The sequence below is a fragment of the Eurypyga helias genome, unplaced genomic scaffold (assembly GCF_000690775.1).
Source record: "Eurypyga helias isolate BGI_N326 unplaced genomic scaffold, ASM69077v1 scaffold14973, whole genome shotgun sequence".
Taxonomy (NCBI): Eukaryota; Metazoa; Chordata; class Aves; order Eurypygiformes; family Eurypygidae; genus Eurypyga; species Eurypyga helias.
The window spans coordinates 40,458-60,897 of record NW_010239328.1 but is presented as its reverse complement, the minus strand read 5'-3'; the positions used below and the strand labels follow the sequence as shown (position 1 = coordinate 60,897).

The 20,440-nt window shown below is 42.6% G+C and overlaps 1 protein-coding gene across 1 annotated transcript; it reads left to right on the top strand.

The window, feature by feature from the left end:
* Nucleotides 1-6,013: 6,013 nt before the first annotated feature.
* Nucleotides 6,014-14,842, top strand: HAS2 (hyaluronan synthase 2). The gene is made up of 3 exons (XM_010148114.1): nucleotides 6,014-6,640; nucleotides 11,181-11,282; nucleotides 13,317-14,842. Exons 1-3 carry the CDS (start codon nucleotides 6,014-6,016, stop codon nucleotides 14,244-14,246), a joined length of 1,659 nt encoding a protein of 552 aa, XP_010146416.1. The 3' UTR covers nucleotides 14,247-14,842.
* Nucleotides 14,843-20,440: the final 5,598 nt, after the last annotated feature.

Genomic DNA, 20,440 nt, shown 5'->3' with positions numbered 1-20,440 from the left:
TGTTGGATGATTTGCTGGTGTGACCATAGCCCTAGATGTTTGGAGAGAGGCATAGCTCTTTTCAACGGTTGTGGTGAAGGGGACAAAATAAGCACACTTATGACTGAACCCTTAACTGCTGTCTCCTGGTCAAATACTGACTTTTATAGCGTAAGGATCTTTTTTTAAATGTTTGGAATTAATAAGTGCTAATTCTTTCAAACAATCTTCCAAATCATGTTTTATATATGAACTCTTGTCTCTCCCTCTCTTGCTTTTTAATCGTCTGGGGAAAAGCTAGCCAGAAGTACTACATGGCAGTATGTTTGAGCGTTGTACGTGAGAGATGACTTCTGAAAGAGATGATGTAGTGAGCTGCAACCCATGTGTTGCAAGCAAACCTAACTTCAGTTTGGCCTTACATCAGTCACTGGTTCCGTGTTCTGTATCAGCAGACGCAGGGGACCACCTGATTGCTTCTTTAGACCTCAGGTCAGCTATGCAACAGCTGGCACAGAATAAGTGAGCAGACTGCAGATAATATTGATGTGTTTGGACACTGATACACACAGGTTTTCTGGATATGAATTTTCCCTTATTCTGTTTATTACCCTTTCAGTATATTAATAACAAAACTATTTTTCTTCTGCCTCCTGACTTTGCAAAAGGACGTACTGTCTCCAAGTCCTGTTACTTTCAGGGATGCATGAAAGCTGTTTAATAACCATAGGGATGGACTGTGCTATATGATTTTGGAGCAGGAAAAAGGGGTACTTAACCATGGAAGTCAACAGTGTTCTTTGCTGAGTAAAGACCCAGTCCAAAGCAGGATATAAGAACCTGCTGAATTTTAGTCAAGTGTCTAGATCTTATTAAAATTAGATCTATGTATCATAACTACAGTTAAATGCTAGCCTAAATATTTTTCATAAAAAAGAGAAATCAAATGTATTTTGCTATGTTCTTCTAATTTGCGATCTAAAACATTGTTCTGTCTGAGAAAGGAGTGTGAAATCTAGTGTTAGAGTTAATAGCCCACTCATTATTATGTACAGTTTAGGTATCACTCAACTCTTTGTTAACCTGATTTTTTTATTTAATGAAAATAACATTACAAGACTACAACTATTAGTTATGCCAGATGTTAATAGTAAAGAAGAGTAAGTTCTTCTTCATCACAGGTGTGGCCAAAAAACCTACTCTTTGTATGGCCTTATCAGGATACCAAAAGACATTCAATGCCAAACAGTTCACTAGGTGGACTCTGATGTCAGGTACTTGCAAGGGTTCATTTCTTGGCTGTGCTTTTCCATAGGAGCCTCCAAAGAGGGGCACACATTGCCTCCTCCTGTACAGTTGCTACAAGGTGCATATATATTTGGGACTGCTTGGCGAATAAAAATGTGTCATCAAATCTGCAACAGCCTATGTAGTATTAGAATTTAGCATATGTCTTTCATATTTCATTTCAGGCAGGTGGGCTGGTTAGCACTGACCAGCACCATCCGTGGAAATAATCAGCTGCAAGGTCATGACAACAAATTGTTCAGTAGTAGACTTTGAAGCCTCTCTACATACACTCATCCTATGCATACAAACCTTGTCCCCATTTTCTGGAGGCTGTGTAAAGCTTTTATGAGTTTCAGCACCCTATGAGGTTAGGTGAATATGCCCTGAAAGGATTGAGTTGTCCTCGGAGTATAATTAGCAGTCCTGTCCCAGGCTTCCTATGAAGTAGATGGGGAACATAACACCTGCAAGAAGAGTCTGACACAGTCAGTGCAATCTTACTGCCCCTTGGAAATGTCCTTCAGGGATGATGCAAAGCAACGGACCCTTCAACTTCTTTCAGAGCTAAATAGCTTTCACTCTTAAAAAAGTAATAATAAAGAACATTGCAGATACTATCTTCCTTCTGCTGCTTTGCAGAACTGGTTAAAAACCTGCCCAGAAAGTACAAGATCCAGGTTTGACTCTGGAGACAGTGAGGTAGCCCACCAGCTCACCTTCTCACCAGATGAGGAGCTCTGTCCCTCTCCTCATGCCAACACCTCTCCCCATGTAGCAGCAGTTCCATGTGTATACAGAAGTGACCTGCAATTATCTTTGTTGCTCCAGAAATATAGTCTGACTGAATGTCTTTCATGTGTTGAGCGTCTCATCCCTTGCCTAGGCAGTGCTTTTTTTTCTTTTTTTTAGACAGCGCTGCAGTGTCCTTTTCCAAGGACAAATTTACTGTGTTAAATTTATCAAGGAACTGAAGATGCATCAGGCTGAGGCATAAGCAAAACTCTAAACTGTGCAGATCATAAGAAGTGTGTACAGCTCCCTCCCCCAGTTAATCAGCTGTTGAGTAGGTCTGGTGTCCCTGCCCATCGCAGGGGGGTTGGAACTAGGTGATCTTTAAGGTCCCTTCCAACCCTAACCATTCTATGATTCTATGATGGCAACTTTGAATATAAACAATTACATTTTGCTGAAAGGGTATTGCTAACACCTAGAAAGAGTGCTTATCGATGAAATGACTGAAAAATAGTTGTGGCTTTGAAAGTTAACATGGGTGTTTCTCCTTCACCAATCATTTGATACATCTTGACTCAGTATGGCATTATTTTAGGCTTGCACTGTTAAAACACAGTACTGTATGTTAGTTCTCTGATAATGTTTGATTTTAGCTTTGTGTGACAAGTTGGCCAGCAAGTTGAGGGAGGTGATTCTCCTCCTCTGCTCTTGTGAGACCCCACCTGGAGTGCTGCGTCCAGCTGTGGAGCCCTCAATATCAGAAGGATATAGACTGGTTGGAGCGAGGCCAGAGAAGGCCACCAAGATGATCAGAGGCTGGAGCACCTCTGCTGTGATGAAAAGCTGCAAGAATTGGGCTTGTTCAGCCTGGAGAAGAGAAGGTTCCAGGGAGACCTTATTGCAGCCTTCCAGTACCTGAAGAGGGCTACAAGGAAGCTGGGGGGACTTTTTCCAAGGCCCTGTAGTGACAGGACAAGGGGGAACGGGGTTAAATTGAAAGTGGGGAGGTTTAGATTGGATATCCGGAAGAAGTTCTTCACGGAGAGGGTGGCGAAGCACAGGAACAGGTTGCCCAGAGAAGCTGTCGATGCCCCATCCCTGGATGGCTTCAAGGCCAGGCTGGATGGGGCTTTGAGCAACCTGGTCTAGTGGAAGGGGTCCCTGCCCATGACAGAGGGATCTGAACTAGATGACCTTTAAGGTCCCTTCCAACCCAAACGATTCTATGATTCTATGATTCTATAAGTTCAGGAAACCTCAGGAATGGATTTCAACTGATGTCTTATGAAGGATGTCCTCTTACATTTCACTGTGTTAGGCCAGGCCAGATACTATAACAGCACTGTCTGACATTAAAATCTCTGATGGAGCTATTCCCTACCCTCACTGCTCTTGTTTGACTCAGCAGTTCAATTTTGGTCCCAGACTTGTACAAGCGTCATTTCCTTTTAACTTCTTGGCTCAATTATTGGAGAAGGGTGGAGAGTTTTTGGCTTCTTTACCATTGTTTGGGCACGTTCAAGCTGATAAAGATCAGTTCTTCTGGGCAAGTTATCAATAGTTCACGTGCTAAAGCTTGAGAATATTGAGCAACTTTTTCCAGACTTACCCTGAGATTCAGTCAGTTAAAAGACTATACATAAAAACCTCAGTTGCTCATACAAAGGGGAAAGTTTCTTTGATGAAAGCCAGGAATTTAGATCAAAACACAGTTTATTTTCCCAAGGTTGACAGTGAAAGGATAGAAAAAAAATGCTGGTTTATTAAGACCAGAAATCCATTTCTTGATCTTAAAAGACTGGGTTGTTTGCGAGGGAGGGAAGCTGTGCTGTAATGACAAGATCAGAGAATTCTTTTTTTTTTTCTTCTTTCCTTTTATGCGGAAACACTTCATAGGAAGAGAAAAAGCAATAGCAAATTAATATAAAAGAAGTCTGGTACAGTATTTAGTCAGTCAAATGTAAACGCTCCAGATCTTAATCTAAGCTCTACCCATACAAGTGGTCCATTGATTTCAGCCATATAATTCTTAATGTAAGCAGACTTTAGCCCATACTCGCTAATAGGAATTTTCTATTTCTGGCAAGAGAAGAGAAGTAGTGGACCCCAAAAGGGAAAGCAGAGTACAACTGCATCATTAATGAAACATTTACCTTGATGTTTGTGACCTTCTGCATGCTTGAGGGATTAATAAACACACAGGCTATTTGACTTCAAGGTAATCTAGAGGCGATCCATTACTTAATCTGTTTTCTGAAGCCAGCCTATCTTGGGCACTGAGTTTTAATTCACCTGTAGTGGTGGTAAGCATAAGCTATCTTTTATTAGGCCCCTCTATGACCCCCATTGTGAAAGACACTCAGACAGGCCGGGGCAGGGATGGTCTGTTTTGCTGGTGGGTGATTACAGCACCTGTCAGAGCCCAGCCGTAAGTATTCAAGGAAGTCCTAGAGATAGGGTCCAATTTCTTCAACAGTGTCTCCAAATATACATTTAAGAGGCTTCCTCCTGTCTTGAAACTTAAGACCCCAAATAGCCAGTGGAAAAAATCATGCTCTTTGTAACTTCAGACTTTATGCTCGCCTGGTTTATTTTTATTGTGTAAGTGATTCTATGTTGACTTTTTTTTTTTTCCAAGGCTGTAATTTTTCAGACAGAAATATAATTGATGACAGTTACACTGCTGCAGCTTGGTAGTATTTGTTCAAGAAAGAGTTAAAGACATATATGATGTAAGGAAGTGCTGTTCCAACTTCAGCTTTGGCCAACAGATGGTGAAACAAACATGGTCAGCAGACAAGCAAGATGATAGCAGCAGGGAAAAAATGAATAATAGTAAGAAAACACAAATATTAAGTCCATTACTCTGAGAGGCCCTAATTCAACAACATATTCAAGCATGGTTTTCAGATTCATTGACTACAACATGCTTGCTGGGTTAGCTTAAAACAGATGTTATCTGTTTTAAGTCCTTATTGTCAAATGCATCAGTTAATATAAAATATTGTAATTAACTTTCCTGTAATTCACAGAAAGCTGTTGCATAAAATGGTTAATGGGACTGTCAACATAAAGCAATTAAGTAACAATTTATTCTGCCTGTCTACATGTTTGTCCATCATTTGGCTCAAGAATACCAGAGCAACCTCTCCATGTCAACCAGTGCCTCCATATCTCAGAACTTAGGTTAGAAGATTTTACAGCCAGGTAACCTAAATACGCAGAAGCTGTCAGAGTCAACTGATGTTCTAATGAATTTCTGTGTCCAGGGTGGAGTCTTGGCTCTGTTAAATTAATGTGTACTTTTGCTACAGACTTAGTCTCAGTCAAGCTTTAGCCCTATACACACATGCTCCCACATGCATATATCTATGTACACAAATGTATGAATAATACATTTTTTGCAATGGTATTGAGAAGGCCTTTTAAAGCAGATGTCTGATTATATAAATATAAATTTTAAATATAGTCAGACATCTGTTAAAAAATATAAATACATTCAGACATCTGTTTTAAGAATGTCTTTCCAATATTTTTGCAAACATAATTAAGCGACAGAAGTGATTCAGGGCAGGATGCAGTCATGATATGGATGGGGGATGAGGAGGAGCTGCCCAGATATTCAGCTGTTCTGCTCGCCTGTGGCCATATGAAGCGAGTGGTAGCCCAAAAGCCCCATCTCTAACCCCGCCCCCAAGGTAATATGACAGTGTCACATTTAGCAAGCCTAGGCTGCCAAAATAAGAACTAGACACAGACAGCATCTTCTGAGGACATTACAAATAGTAGAAAACCTCCCTGGCACATTAAGATGTATTTTAATCTTGCTTTACACGAAGTACTGCCAAGAGATGTTAAGCTGAGCAAGGGGATACAGTAAGTTCGTGACACAGCCAGAAGCACAGGGTGTATCTGTTGATGCTGAGCTCTATGTTGTAGCCATGCACAACTCTTGCAAAATCTTAAATCATCAGGTGGTGGCTCTGCTAATGGTTTCCATGCTTCTTTGCAGATGTATTGTGAGAGGTTTATATGCATCCTGAGAATACTTGGAACCACACTCTTCGGGGTATCCCTCCTGCTGGGAATCACCGCTGCTTACATAGTGGGTTACCAGTTCATCCAAACAGACAACTACTACTTCTCCTTTGGACTCTATGGTGCTATCCTGGCATCACATCTCATCATCCAAAGCCTGTTTGCCTTCCTAGAGCACAGGAAAATGAAGCGGTCACTAGAGACTCCAATCAAGCTGAACAAAACAGTTGCCCTTTGTATTGCTGCCTATCAAGAGGATCCTGACTACTTAAGAAAATGTTTACTTTCTGTGAAAAGATTGACCTACCCTGGAATTAAGGTTGTTATGGTCATTGATGGGAACTCAGAAGACGACGTTTACATGATGGACATTTTTACTGAAATCATGGGTAGGGACAAATCTGCCACTTATATCTGGAGTAATAACTTCCATGACAAAGGTCCGGGTGAGACAGAGGAGTCTCACAGAGAGAGCATGCAACACGTATCTCAGCTGGTCCTGTCCAACAAAAGTGTTTGCATCATGCAGAAATGGGGTGGAAAAAGAGAAGTAATGTACACAGCATTCAAAGCACTGGGGAGAAGCGTGGATTATGTACAGGTAGGTATTAGAGCACCAGGTCAGTGCCAATTCAAACAGTCTTTGAAAGAAAGCAGCTTTTGTATATTTTGTGCAGCATGTTAGAGGCCATCCTAGTCCCTGATGAACACAGTGCTCCTTTCAGTCTGTTTGGAAACAGCTTGACCGTTAAAAGCGTATTTTGCTACCTTTTAAAATGGTCAACCTATCTGTGAGAATGTTAAATCTGTGCACCAGCTACTGGAGAAAACTGAAATCCTTCCTCAGACTTGAGCACTGCCCCCTCACCCAAACGGTTTTGCATCAAAGCCAGCCACCTCCAGAAGACCCCTTCTCTGCTCCTGTAGGTCAAGGTCTCAGTAAGGTTTTATTTTGTGAGGTTGTTAGCAGCCCCATATGCAAGCAGACAGACAGGTATTTAGTGGCACTAGGGAATACCTCAGAGCAGTGGTAGAGTCTGTAAAAAAGATGGGAATATGTTAAAGGCTTCTCAGGCTGTGCAGAGCATTCAATAAAAGGGTCAATGTGCAGCCTTGAAATAAAGATTTCTTCAGCTAAAGCCTGAAGAAGCTTTTTGCTTCATCGCTTACAGCTGCATTACCTCACTCACTGCGACTTGGCCTTTAAAGCCCTTATGACACTATTCACTTAAAAATGAATTAGGCTGGGTCCTCTCTCCCTGTTTCCAAAGCAGCAGAGACACATTTCTTTCCAGCTGCCTTGGATCCTGTGAAAGATTTTTTATGGTTTTGCCTTACACGTGGAAGCACTCCTCACTCCTGCAAACAGCCCTGCTGACTGCAGGAAGAGGTTATGTGTGGAGGAAGGTGGCTGGCATCAGGGTCTCTGCCTGGACACTGAGGTTCGTTCCTTATTGAGCAAGGCCAGTGAGACTCATTTGACTAATCCTATTGAATATGAAATGATTTTCCCAATTAACCACCCCCAGCCCTTCCCACCTTCTCCTGATCTCAGAGCATCCAGTAGTCTCCTCTGCTGGAGCAGCAGCTCCCTGCAAGATGCTCTGCCAGCTCAGGGTGGCTGCACAGCTGAGCCACGTGTGTTTCTGGGGTCCATGCCCAGTCTTGTGTTGGTGTGTGTGTGCACACTCTGCATGGCACAGCGTCCACAGGAACCGTGTCAAAGGGATGCAGAGAGGCTGCCAGTAGCTGGGGTGAGAGCAATAGGTCCTCCACACACAGGAGGGGCAGAAACTGAAGAGTTCTGGGGACCTCTCTGTTATTGGAGCTGGGAGAGTAAGGCAAAGATTTAAAATCCATCCCCTACCACTTCCAAAACTGAAACATTTATTCTCTGAAAACAATGGGCTTAAGCTCTCCATTGTCTACACTTTGGTTCTGTGCTATGTGGGACTATGATGGGATAAAAATGCTGTTTTTCTTTATTAGCATGGTTTTATAATCACTTCACACAAAAGTATCAAATTGCAGAGAGAGAAGGCAGAGAGGAAACATTCATTGCCATTCTCCTCCTTCAGCCCAGCTCTTGCATTTGTTCAGGGAACCTGGAAAAAGTGTTTCTATTTCAACAGTTGTAGCATAAACTGAGAAGACAGAAGAGATGTTTTAGGTCTTTCAGTCAATTAACACTCGTGACCTGGCTCAGAATTCCTGATGAAAGTGTCAGGGACTGTAATGCTGCTCTAAGCTGCCACCGAAGGCTGCAGTCGTGATTGATGCCATGATCACATCTATATTAGAAACACAGTACCCTGGTGGCCCTGGCTACTGTACAGTCTTGATGCAATGCAGCTAAAATGTGGCTCTGTTTTATGAATGAATGAAGGTAGAGATTTTCCAAATTTTTTTTGCGGATGTCCAGGGTAAATTACTTTAAACAGGCCTGACATTTTAAGGGCTGAGCAATCTGCATTGATGATCAAGCATTTAAAAAGTGGACCACTCAGCACCACTGCTTACCCTTGAAACTGTGGTCCTTATGGTTCTTAAAAGACACCTTGGGATTAACAACAGGCAATGATAAGCAGTCAGACCAATGCAGGTAATGAGCTGTTGCTGATTAGTGGCATCTCATTAAATACCTGAAACTGCTGTGGAAGCTTATTTCCATCCTGGAGAATGTTAGGAGGGTGCAAGAAAGTAGGTAGAGTTAAACTGGCAGGTATCATCAATGCAGAGATAGTTGGGGCAGGCAGAGTGCAGTTCATCTTGGCTTGATGGAGGTACCCGTATGGACAGTCCAGTGCCGTCTGAACTTCTCAGAGCAGCTTGGATAAATCAACTCTGCTTGTAACGAGTATCTGAACAGCTTGCTTAAGCTTGATGGTCCCTTTCATGCAACTCTGTGACCCAAGGCAGTAATTTCTAGGTCACTTGGCCCTTATGTGGAAAGAGACAAATTGGCTCTTGGGCTGTGCTGGGCCACCCCCGGCTGGGCAGACCTCTGTGTGTTTTATTTGGGTTCTTAAATGTCTGCCTTTCTCTGGGTGTGTCCTCTTTTCAACTTCAAAAAATTTATCCAGATGGAAAATGATGGTTTGTCAGGTTTGCCCCAGAAACACAATGTCCAATGTGTTGATATGCCCAGGACACATGGTGTAATTTGTGAATAAATCGGTGTTTTCAGGATTCCTCACCTCATATTAGCGGTGTTGCTCACGGGCAGATCTTTCTGCTATAGATAAATGCATGTGATGGGGTGGGGGCTGCTCAGCCGCATCAGATGATAGGCACCAGAGAAAAAGAAGAGGGGCTGGGAAGGGGGCTGAAACCAGCCCACCATTCGTCTTGAATGAAAGAACATGTGTTGAGTATCCCTGCCTGAGCCCTGGGTACTCAGCAAACTACAGATTCCCTCTGCAAAACACTCAGCAACAGGTTTGTCCAGGAAGTCCCAGACAGAAATACAGGCATACTTCAGCAGAATTGATTTGCTCCTTTTCTGTCACTGAGTGCTGCCACTGATGACAGCTTTTCAGAAAAGCTGGAGGCATACCTTGGCTGCGTTAGAAAGGTGCTGCTCGGGATGACTCCTTTGAGGAGGGGAGTTAGATGGCTCAAGTCAGCAGGAGCTGGAGATGCTTGTGGCTTTTCTCCTCGTGGAAATATGAGAGCTTTCATCAGCTTTCTCCTCTCAAACCCCTCCAAGTGAGCGTGGAGGGGAGCATGTTGGCCGATACTCAGCTGCATCCCGAGCTATGCAGCCCAGCTATCCTGGGCTACCTCCCTGCTCGAGTCTGGTCCATAGCAGGGCCCCAGAATGTTCTCCTCCCCCTTCACAGACCAGATATGAAGGTTTCCGCTCCCCTGGAGGGAGGGGGCTTAGGCTTAATTGAAAGGCTGGATGAAAGGACACCAAAATTAGGATACCCGATATGAAGCCTCACCGGAATCTGACTTAATAGGTTATTCATGCAGGGTTACCAACTTTTGCCCTTATCATCCCCGTCTGAAATCACAGGAATGCAACGTGGGGATAAACTGGAAGCAGTATGTGAATTTGCAGGGCAGGATCCAGCCGGGCAGAGGGGTGTTTCTGGGACAGCTTCCTCTGCTCCAGTTTCTGGGCCTCTGTATAATGAGTTCACACACGATGGGGGCACCGCTCTCAGCAGCAGCAGCTGCGACAAGGGGACACCCGCTTGCTTTAAACAGGCTGCAGCCCATGACATTTGCCTCTGAGCAAACGAAAGCAATGCCAGCTGCCTCGCAGACCGGCCAGCCTGTCTGAGCCCTCCTCCTACTCTCCGGGGGAAAGCCAATTCCTAATGTACACAGTGTTTAGTTGACTAGGACTGTCTGTGTGGCTGAAACGCCTTGTGTATGTCATCTATTTCTGCCCTGGCCTCATGGACTACTGCACTTCGGGACTCGCTCCTTCTGGCCTTGCATATTTTTATAAGAATACCAAAGGAAAATAGCAAATAATTTCTATATATCAAATGTCAAATCCCTGCACTACTAATAACACACCATGCATCTAAAATTAAAAATGAGTTTGTTCTGGAATCCAAAATACATATCTTACATGGATTGCTAAAGCCTTCTGTGAGTGAAAGAACTATTAGATTTCTTCCCAGACTCCTAGCTGACTTTTTAATTTTTTTTTTAATAGAAGGTGTCTGGAATTTAACTCCTCGCTCCTTCCCTCATATGGCAGTGAGAAACATTTGGCCAGGAAGCTCCAACCATGCAGCCAACATAGGGAAATCCTGTGTCACGGCTCCGCAGGAATCTGCCACACACCCACAAACATTGTCTTGCTCTGCAGTGCCTCATCTCTCAGAGTTTATCTCTTATTCAAAAACCAGCCCAGTGTGCCAATAAAACAAATAGAGCTGATACAGAAGAGAGGATTGTTTGTGTGCCCAGCACTAACGAGTGCTCTGCTTTGTTCTGCACCACTCCTTGCTGCCTGATACAAATGGCCTTTAATAGAAGTGTCAGTGCAGACACTGAAGTGAGATTTAATTGCATCCAGGAGAATATGCATTTAGAGTTATTACAATCACTGACATGATTTTTATTTTCTTCTGTAGTGTATTCAACCCACTTTTGTTCTTGTTTTGTCTTCCTTGTAGGTCTGTGATTCAGACACCATGCTTGATCCAGCCTCATCAGTGGAGATGGTAAAGGTTTTAGAAGAAGATCCAATGGTTGGGGGAGTTGGAGGTGATGTGCAGGTGAGTATGATAATTTTCAGATTAGCAGGTGTTTCAGCAACTATTGCCACTGTAACAGATTTCCCTGACTGGAATAGCTTTGAATATGTTGTGATACCATCATAGAGGCTCTTATGAGACCTTAGTCTTTCTGTCTGGACACCCTTATTCTGAGATATGAGAACTGTATGGTTTTAACACCCGTAGAAAGCAAACAAATATTATTCTCCTCCATATATGTGAAAAGTGGGACACTGACATTGTCAGCACTGTTGTGGCATCTTAGAGTCTCTGGGTATAACTGTTTGCTCAGGGTACCAAATAGAAGCTGTAGGGGAGCAGGGAACTGAGAATAGGTTTCCTAAAGCCGACTTTTTTTGAAATGCAGTGCATTATGCGCTCTGTCTGTTGTTGGTTTTCCTCTGCATCTCTGTCAGGCAGGACAATGGAAAGCCCCCCAAATCAGCCCAGCTCCCTTTTTGTTAGGGTTTCCAGCACTGCTGAGTTTGGCTGACAACTATAGTGAAAGGCTGTTCATTCCTTTTGATACAAACTGCTTCTGCTGCAATTCATAAAGAAAAATGCATATGAATATTTCATCTGGCCTTGGGATTGGTCCCCTCTACTCAACTGGGCTTTTATGTGAGACAGAGGAGAAAGGGCCATCTACATGGGCAAGCACTTACTAATGAACGCCTCAGTAGTCAAAACTATTTCAGGCATGTGGCTCATAACTCCAGAAACTGAGATTCCCGTAGAAGCCTGAATATCTTTATGGCTCTGGGCTGACCATGAACCAGGCATCACACTCACCCTACTCATATGAGACACCAGGGACATGTGAGTACAACTGGAAGGAGACAGTATGGGCTCAGCTATGACAGTGAAAATTCGTATCCGCAGGGAAAAATAAGGACATGTGGGAGGAAAGGTGGCAGAATGAAGGCTCTGGGCTTTTATTTTCCAAATTCACTTTCCAGCATGCACAAAATACATTTGAGTCATATCTGAGCCTATCCCTGAGCCCTGCTGCCTCTAAAATGTTCTGGAATTAAGCTGAAACAGACAAGCTGAGCCCTTGGCCTTCGAACGTGAGAGAAATTAGGGCAATTGGAGCAACCACTTTTCTTTTCTTAGTTGCCGAATACTGCTTTCTAGTTGTAGAAGGCTTCAGGTTCCCCTGGAAATCCTCATAGTGAGAAGATACCAGTGCAGAGCTGGCACAGCCACCCTCTTACACACCTCCTTGCCACATTCACCAGCACAAGGTGTGTGTAGAGAATATGGATGTGAAGACCTGGACTTGGGCATCTCCATGCGTTCATGCTTCCATTGAGTGTTCAGACTGAATATTTCAGGTGAGCTTTGGGGCATTCAGAATAAAAAGACCAAGACATTTATGCAGGCTAAAGCACAAGTCTGCTGGAGTATCACGATATCTCCTGAGCAACATAACATGGCTGGTACTGCAGAGACAAATCAGAACAGGTTGTTCTTCAGAGGGCCTGATGTCAGATATGTGGACATAGCCCAGGGTCAAATCTCTAGGGCAAGCCTTATGATACCAAAAATCTTGACCAAAGACCATATGATCAGCCTTTCTCATGCTCTACAATAGCTTTAGGAGGGCTGGAAGAAGTCCTGTGAGTCTCAAATATGTGGTCAGGAGGGAGAAAGAAGCAGGAGGCCACATCTGGGACTCTACCATCTCCTCTTGGGAGAGGCTAGAACCAGCAGGTCCTTAACTGAAGATGAAGGGAAAGGAAGAATGAGCCAGAAAATAAGCTTCTTGGTGGAGAAGAGGAAAGGTAGTGAGGAAAAGAATGAACTTTTTGGTGGAACAGAGGTTTGAAGGTCTCATCTTGCCCTTCCTGTCAATGTCCTGGACTGTAGAGGTAACTCCTAGATTTGTCATGAGTTGGACACAGGAGCATAATTTCCCCTATATTTCAGCTAATGGTGCAAAAACAGTCTCTGCAAATTCCTTATTGATCCAATGTGTGTATTTTCTTTCTCAAGAGCTCATCTGAAATGAAAATTTTTTGTATTTTGCAGATTTTGAACAAATATGATTCCTGGATATCCTTTCTGAGCAGCGTGAGATATTGGATGGCATTTAACATAGAAAGAGCCTGTCAATCCTATTTCGGCTGTGTACAGTGCATCAGCGGACCTCTGGGAATGTACAGAAACTCTTTACTCCATGAATTTGTGGAAGATTGGTACAATCAAGAATTTATGGGCTCCCAGTGCAGCTTTGGAGATGACAGGCATCTAACTAACAGAGTGCTAAGTCTGGGCTATGCAACAAAATACACAGCTAGATCCAAGTGCCTTACCGAAACACCGATAGAGTATCTCAGGTGGCTGAACCAACAGACCCGCTGGAGTAAATCGTACTTTAGAGAGTGGCTTTATAATGCAATGTGGTTCCACAAGCACCATTTGTGGATGACCTATGAAGCTGTAATCACTGGATTCTTTCCTTTCTTCCTTATCGCCACAGTCATTCAGCTCTTCTACAGGGGAAAAATCTGGAACATCCTCCTCTTCTTGTTGACAGTTCAGTTAGTGGGCCTGATAAAGTCTTCCTTTGCCAGCTTCCTTAGGGGCAACGTTGTCATGGTTTTCATGTCACTCTACTCAGTCTTGTACATGTCAAGTTTACTGCCAGCAAAGATGTTTGCAATTGCCACGATAAACAAAGCAGGGTGGGGCACATCAGGAAGAAAAACCATTGTAGTTAATTTTATAGGACTCATTCCAGTCTCCATTTGGTTTACAATCCTCCTAGGTGGCGTGATTTTCACTATCTACAAGGAATCAAAGAAGCCATTTTCTGAGTCAAAACAGACAGTTCTCATCATTGGCACGATACTCTATGCGTGTTACTGGGTTATGCTTTTGACTTTGTACTTGGTTCTTATCACCAAATGTGGCAGGCGGAAGAAAGAGCCACACTACGACATGGTGCTAGACGTATGATGTTTCCGTGGGAAGGTACCCAGAGAGTTGTAAAGCAACCCAACAACCTTGTAGTATCTGTGGCATCAGACAAATGTTGCCAAGGGAAATGGATCACTGCTGCTGGGAATAGGACATTTATATTCCTCTGGGTTCATTTTCATCCTGCCAAAGTAAGAAAAAAAAGAAAGTTGTGTTTTTGGGTTTTTTTATTTCCAAGGGGGGGAAAACACAAACCACACAGTTTCGACCTGTTCGCAAGAATATGGGAGAACTTCTATGTTTATGCACTTTTTTTATTGTGCATACGCCTGACAGTGTTATGTTCTATATACCTCACTGGTCATGCTTATGTGTGTGGACAGGAAGGAAAGGAGTTTGGAGAATCAAGAAAAGGATCTTACAACCCCTTGCAACCTAATTTATGAACTTCTCTTTTTTATAGTTCTGTTTATAGGAAGGGTCTTTTGTGTTAGGCTGCCAAATGTAATGCCAAAGGTAAATTTTAAGAGGCCATTGGCTGAGCTGTATTTTTATATTATTGTATTGTTTGTGTGTGTGTATTTTTAAGGCAACTTTTTTTTTTTTTAAATCACATATTTTATATTTTACTATCTGCCAAAAAAGCTGCCTCCCCATCATTTTGTTCTTTAGCCTTTTTAAATACATTTGGGAAAAAAAACTCTACTTCCTCAAAATTTGTGCTGAATTGATATTGTTCACAACAGAAAGAATAAAAAGTCTCTCTGCATTTTTGCAACTGATGAATGGTTATTTCTGTGAAAAAGCATTTAAATGTGCTCTTTGAAGACATTTATTAGGAAAGGCCCAACATTGTCAGTTTTTGAATACACGCATATTTCTGTGTAAAAAAGGCCAAAGGGGTAGATCTGTGCAATTCGGGGTTTTGTTTTGGATAACATTGTAAAAGGGAAATTTGCTTCTCTGCTGAGAGCATATCCCTGGCATGCACAATAGCCATAAGGCAAGGCTGGCCTTGATGCCATTGGAAAAGACACTGTTATAGGAAAGCTCCCACTGATTTTTCATGGGACCTAAGGTGTCAAAAGCTTCTGATCTGTAGAAATATTGGACACCCAAAACGACTATTGACTTCACTGATGGTCATAGTTGTTCATAATCTGCTAGTACCAAGCAGATAGTTCAGATTTCTGTGTTTAAAAAAGTACATGTAAGACAAACTCACCAACACTTCAAAAATGTGGGTGTCTTCCCATAATAATTCTGCAGTGCCTTTCACAGTTTATAGAAAATACAAGGTCAGCTCTGACATCCAGTGTAATACAGACCCCAGTACTGAGCCCTATAATTTGTGTTTGACTAAAACATATTTATCAGAAAATAAGCCATTTTTTTAATCAGAAAACATCAAGTCTTTGCAAATTCATCACTTCCTTGGTGCCTAATAATCAGTCTTGGACATTTATTTTGGACCAGGGTTTTGATAAATATTATTAAGGACTGAATTCTGCAATCCTTCACCAGCTGAAGGAATGTGGCATTGAGCCCTAAATACACTTTATAAAGAGCAACAGAAAGCCAGCTGCATACAGATATATGCCCTTTTTAGATTCTGGTATTAAAAGCACTGTGGTAAAGCAGAAATCGGCATATGATGCTTAAAGAACTTAGAAGCATTTTCAGCTTCTCTTTTTTATGCAGACATGAATAGATTCTGCTGTAGAATGAACTGCACACACACTACCTTATTTGTCTGATTATCTTGAGGTACATGATTGCTTGAAAGTCATACTAATATTATGTTAATGATTGGAGAGTTAATTCATGTTGATTACAAAATAGAACAGTATTAAAAAAAAGCAAAAGAAACGGTAAAAATAAAAAAAACCTTGACTACGCCTTTTAACTATTTATGATGTAAGTTAAAGCTTGGGTTAACATTCAAATGTCAAATAAATCCTCTCATTCTATAAAAAGATTGAATTAATTGCCTGTATTTATTCTAGCAATTATTCAATGTACTTCCAATATAGGTTGTATAGTATAATTGTTACTTTCATAAATAAAATATTTTTGATAAGATCATGACTAATTCATGGTATTTCTGATCAGCACTTCCTATTTGAAGCCATAAATCTGCACAGTTTGAAGGATGTTGTTAGACTTTTACCAGCCTGATTTGCAAGCAGGGCTTTGCCATTGTGTAGCAGAGAACCCGGAGGAGTCGGGGACGGGACCATGCTCTGTGCGGCAGCAGAGGAATTCAGAACCACGGGTCCTCTGCGCGCTGGTACCTGGCACCCCGATGGCAGAGTCTGTGGATAGTGCTTGGAGTCTCTACCTGCCTCTGCCAGCAGCTGCCAGATTAATTCAGTCAAAACACTTCCTTCCTTTTTTCCTCAGCCTCCTGGTTTGTAAAACAGGAATAGCAATCCAACCTGGTTCTGGGAAGTGCTTTGAAGTTTATGGCCGAAGTATTTTACATGATAGCTGATGCTTTCCAGCCCTCCTGTCCACGGTAAGGTACTACCCTCCATAGCTGGGCAAGCAGAGAACATGTACGCGGCCTTCTGCTGCTCCTCGTTGCCGCTACTTCTCAAGTCCACTTTGCCCTAAGGCAGCTGAAGCCGTATTTTCCAACACTGTGGGTTATAAGCAGCAGCCACTGGTAGGAGGACAGAGTGAGCAGGGAGCAAAATGACATCCCACACATCTCTCAGACCATGACAGGCTTGTCACTGGTCAGTTACTTAGGGGACAGCTTCTCAGCACCTGTTACTGTATGCCTGGACGCTGTGCCCTGTTTTGGGCCGCCCAGTAAAAGAAATTGGAGGAAGATCATTGTAGGACCAGTGTAGCCCAAAGGCTGGAGCAGAGGGGCAGAGAGAGCTGGGTTGGTTCATCTGGAGAAGGGTTGGATTTGAGAGGAGGACACATAAGGTCACCTCCAGTGCCTATAAGGACAAGAAGACAGAGCCAGGCTCTTCACAGTGCTACCTGGTGGGAAGACGAAAGACTCTGGGTTTGAGTTGAAAGGGAATAGGTTTGGACTGGGTATAAATAGGGACTTCTTCCCCATGAGGACAGTTGAAGCAGGTTGCCAGGAGAGACAGTATAGCCTCCATCCTGGGAGGGTTTCAGGACTATTCTAGATAAAGCCCTGAGGCGCCTGGTCTGGCCTCAGAGCTGCCCCTGTTTTGAGCAGGAGTTTGGGCTAGAGACCTCTGAGCCCCTTCCAGCACCAATACTCCTGTCATCTTTTCTGAAGCAGGTGTTGACAGCCTGCTTCCTAATGACAGCTCCCACCCCCACGGAAGCTCATTCCCATCTCTCTTCCCCACACATCCACCCTGACCCTGGGGCACAAATAGCTTGTCAGCAGCTGGTACTAAGTACCCAGAAAATCAGAGCCCTTCCTGTGACTCTATGTCCCCATGATGCTTACAGCTGTGTAAAAAAGGTTTCAGCAGCAAACAAGACTACAAAACAGTTCTTAATGAAAATGTTCTTAGACAAGATAATTCTTCACTGACATTTCTTCTGCTTATTTTCATCTCAAAATCTTTGTATTTCCAACAACTTTTGCTTCTTGGGAAAAAAATGTGCTTTTCATTAAGAGCAAATATAATTGTGGGATCTCTGTCAAAAGAACAAAACATGTTAAAAGAATAATTCATGCTTTTTTTTTTAACTTTTTTAAATCAGGGTTTTTTCAGCCACCTCTGATGGACAGATGGTGCTAAACACTATAAGAAACTCCCACAAACTATAGATTCTACAAAAAAGTGAAAAGACAATATTTCCAAAAAGGTGCAATTAATTGGTAGTATCTCAGGTTATAACCCATTTTCAGAGTGGAGTAACTTGGGTTTGAGAGTATCTGTTTGCAGAGACCAGGTGTGAAGCAAAACCTGGGAGAATCAGAGGTGCAGCAAGGAGGAAGGAGCCCTCCTGTTCTGCCTGCTAACAAGCTTTGGTTTGGCCAAGAATCAGGTTTCTTTCAATGGGAAATGCATGAATATTTAGCAGAACTTTTCTAGGGGGCGGAAAAAATCCTGTCAGACATGTGCTGCCAAACATGTCTCGATGCACAAGCTGTTATGAATCTGTCTGTTAAAAAATTTGATCTGAATTTTTTTCTTTGCAAGAGATGAAATAATAAAGAGGAGAGAAAAAATACTGAAAGATGTTGATGAGGTTTGGTATTATTGAGGCTTTGTTGGAAATGCCACTTTTCTCCAGGTTACTTAAACATAGTGCAATTTTTCTCCCATCTTTCCCTTGGCCTAAGTTTGTTGCTTCAGTTTCAGATCTAGTGGGTGGATGAGCGTCCCAAATTGTTGTTGCTTCTTCCAGCTATGGTATTTTGTATAATAAAGGATTCTGTCTCTTCCAAAGAAAATCAGCTTGAGTTTTCTTCTAGATAGTCCCACCATTTCATTGAATTACCATGACTGCACAGAAGAAAATGATCCTGTAGTTACATTGCTCCAGGTATGACACACCCTGTAGTGTTATGGTTATGAGACAACCTTTTTTGGCTGCTTCTCACAAGGTTCACTAAGAACAGGGATCATGAAGGGCTTGCGTGTGATCTGTGCTGCTTTACACTACTCAGGAGAGTGCTGTCTGGAATTTTACTTTATCAGCCACAGTATTAGGCATTAGAGAACTCACACAAAGACCATGCACAAGAGTGACAGCTAGCAAGAGAATCACAGGAAATTAGAATTTGTAAGTTCCTCTGCCCATATAATTATTCATTTTACAGTTTCCAGGAGGGAAATCATCACGTTTAACTATGCCTTGACCTCACAACACTTTGGGGACACATAAAACACTGTAGCCATGAAGAACTGGGGTGAATGTGACTAAAAATAGATTAAGTGGGCAGTTTGTTCTGAATTAATTACAAGATTGTGGCTTGTACCTGCCCTCCACAAGTGCTCTTGAATTTTCCATACTGATTCTTTTTAATAAATGTAGTTTATGGGCTGAATCCATCCAGTGAGTAGATGCTGAGGACCACAATTGAGTTCTGTATGCTCTCTACCTTCATTGCCTTCCACAGCATCTTACCAGCATGCATTGGTGTTGGCCTGGTTTCTGCCAGCACCCATGATACCTGGATAAACATGACAGCACTGTGACATGTATTGACAGGTACCTTAGTATCTCAAGAGAAAGTCTGTAAAGTCCATAGGAGAGGGCTCCTTGAAGAAAACTGAATCCCTTGATAACACAGATAAAAAAGCAACAGTTCACAGCACAAAAAATTCTATCTTGACAGATAAGTTGTGGGAGAAGACACGATCCATGAGACTACAGAAAGAAGAGAAAAGCAGAAACAACAAATCTGGGAAAATAAAGATATGGAAAAAAGGTAAACTTCTTATTTATAGGGAGAGCTTATCTGTGTGGAAGCTTAATTTGAATTCAGACTTCAAAAGACATCCTCCTCAACATAGGCTGAGATTAAGTTCAGTGACTTTAGATACCTGGAGCAGATACTGCGACCTTTATAGATGTTGCTGAGTTTCTTTTGTAGCCAAAGGAGAGAAAGAGCCCTTACTGTGGACATCTCGCCTGATGATGACTATTTCACACTTGCACTGTAGAGTGATGGACTTCCTACCCTGCAAGTGCCTGTTTCTCTTTGCTGACTATTGAGGGAGGCGCAGTGATCAGCTCAGCTCATTGGCTCACAGTGTAATTCAGGTTAGAGGGACCTCAAGAGATCTAGTTCAAGCTCCTACCCAAAGCACGGCCAGCTATGAAGTAAATACAACCCAAGAGAAGACAAAATCACAGCGTAAGCACTGATTTCCTACATTTCCTAAATGCTGACTTTTGTAGATGCCCACACTTGTTCAGATGAGTCCTACCTCAGCTTTCTCCAGGCAAGGAACACCAGAGCTTGAGCCCAGAGAGTGAGCCCAGCACCCCATGCATACAACCCACACTTTGTCAGTGGTGGACCAACACCTTGTTGTTCAAGCAAGAATCCTTGCTGGAGTTGTAGTTGTTGCTGTGCCATTTCTCCCAGCCATCAGCTCAACATCCTCTGCATAGCACTTCTTTCCTCAGTTCTCCACCATACATGGGTTCATACACATGTATCTATACCTATACCTACATCTATATTTAGTTATATTCCTTCCTAGGTCTGCAATAGTCCATTTCTGTTAAAAAAAAACCCAACAAAATGAAAGCCTGATAGATAGGACAATTTC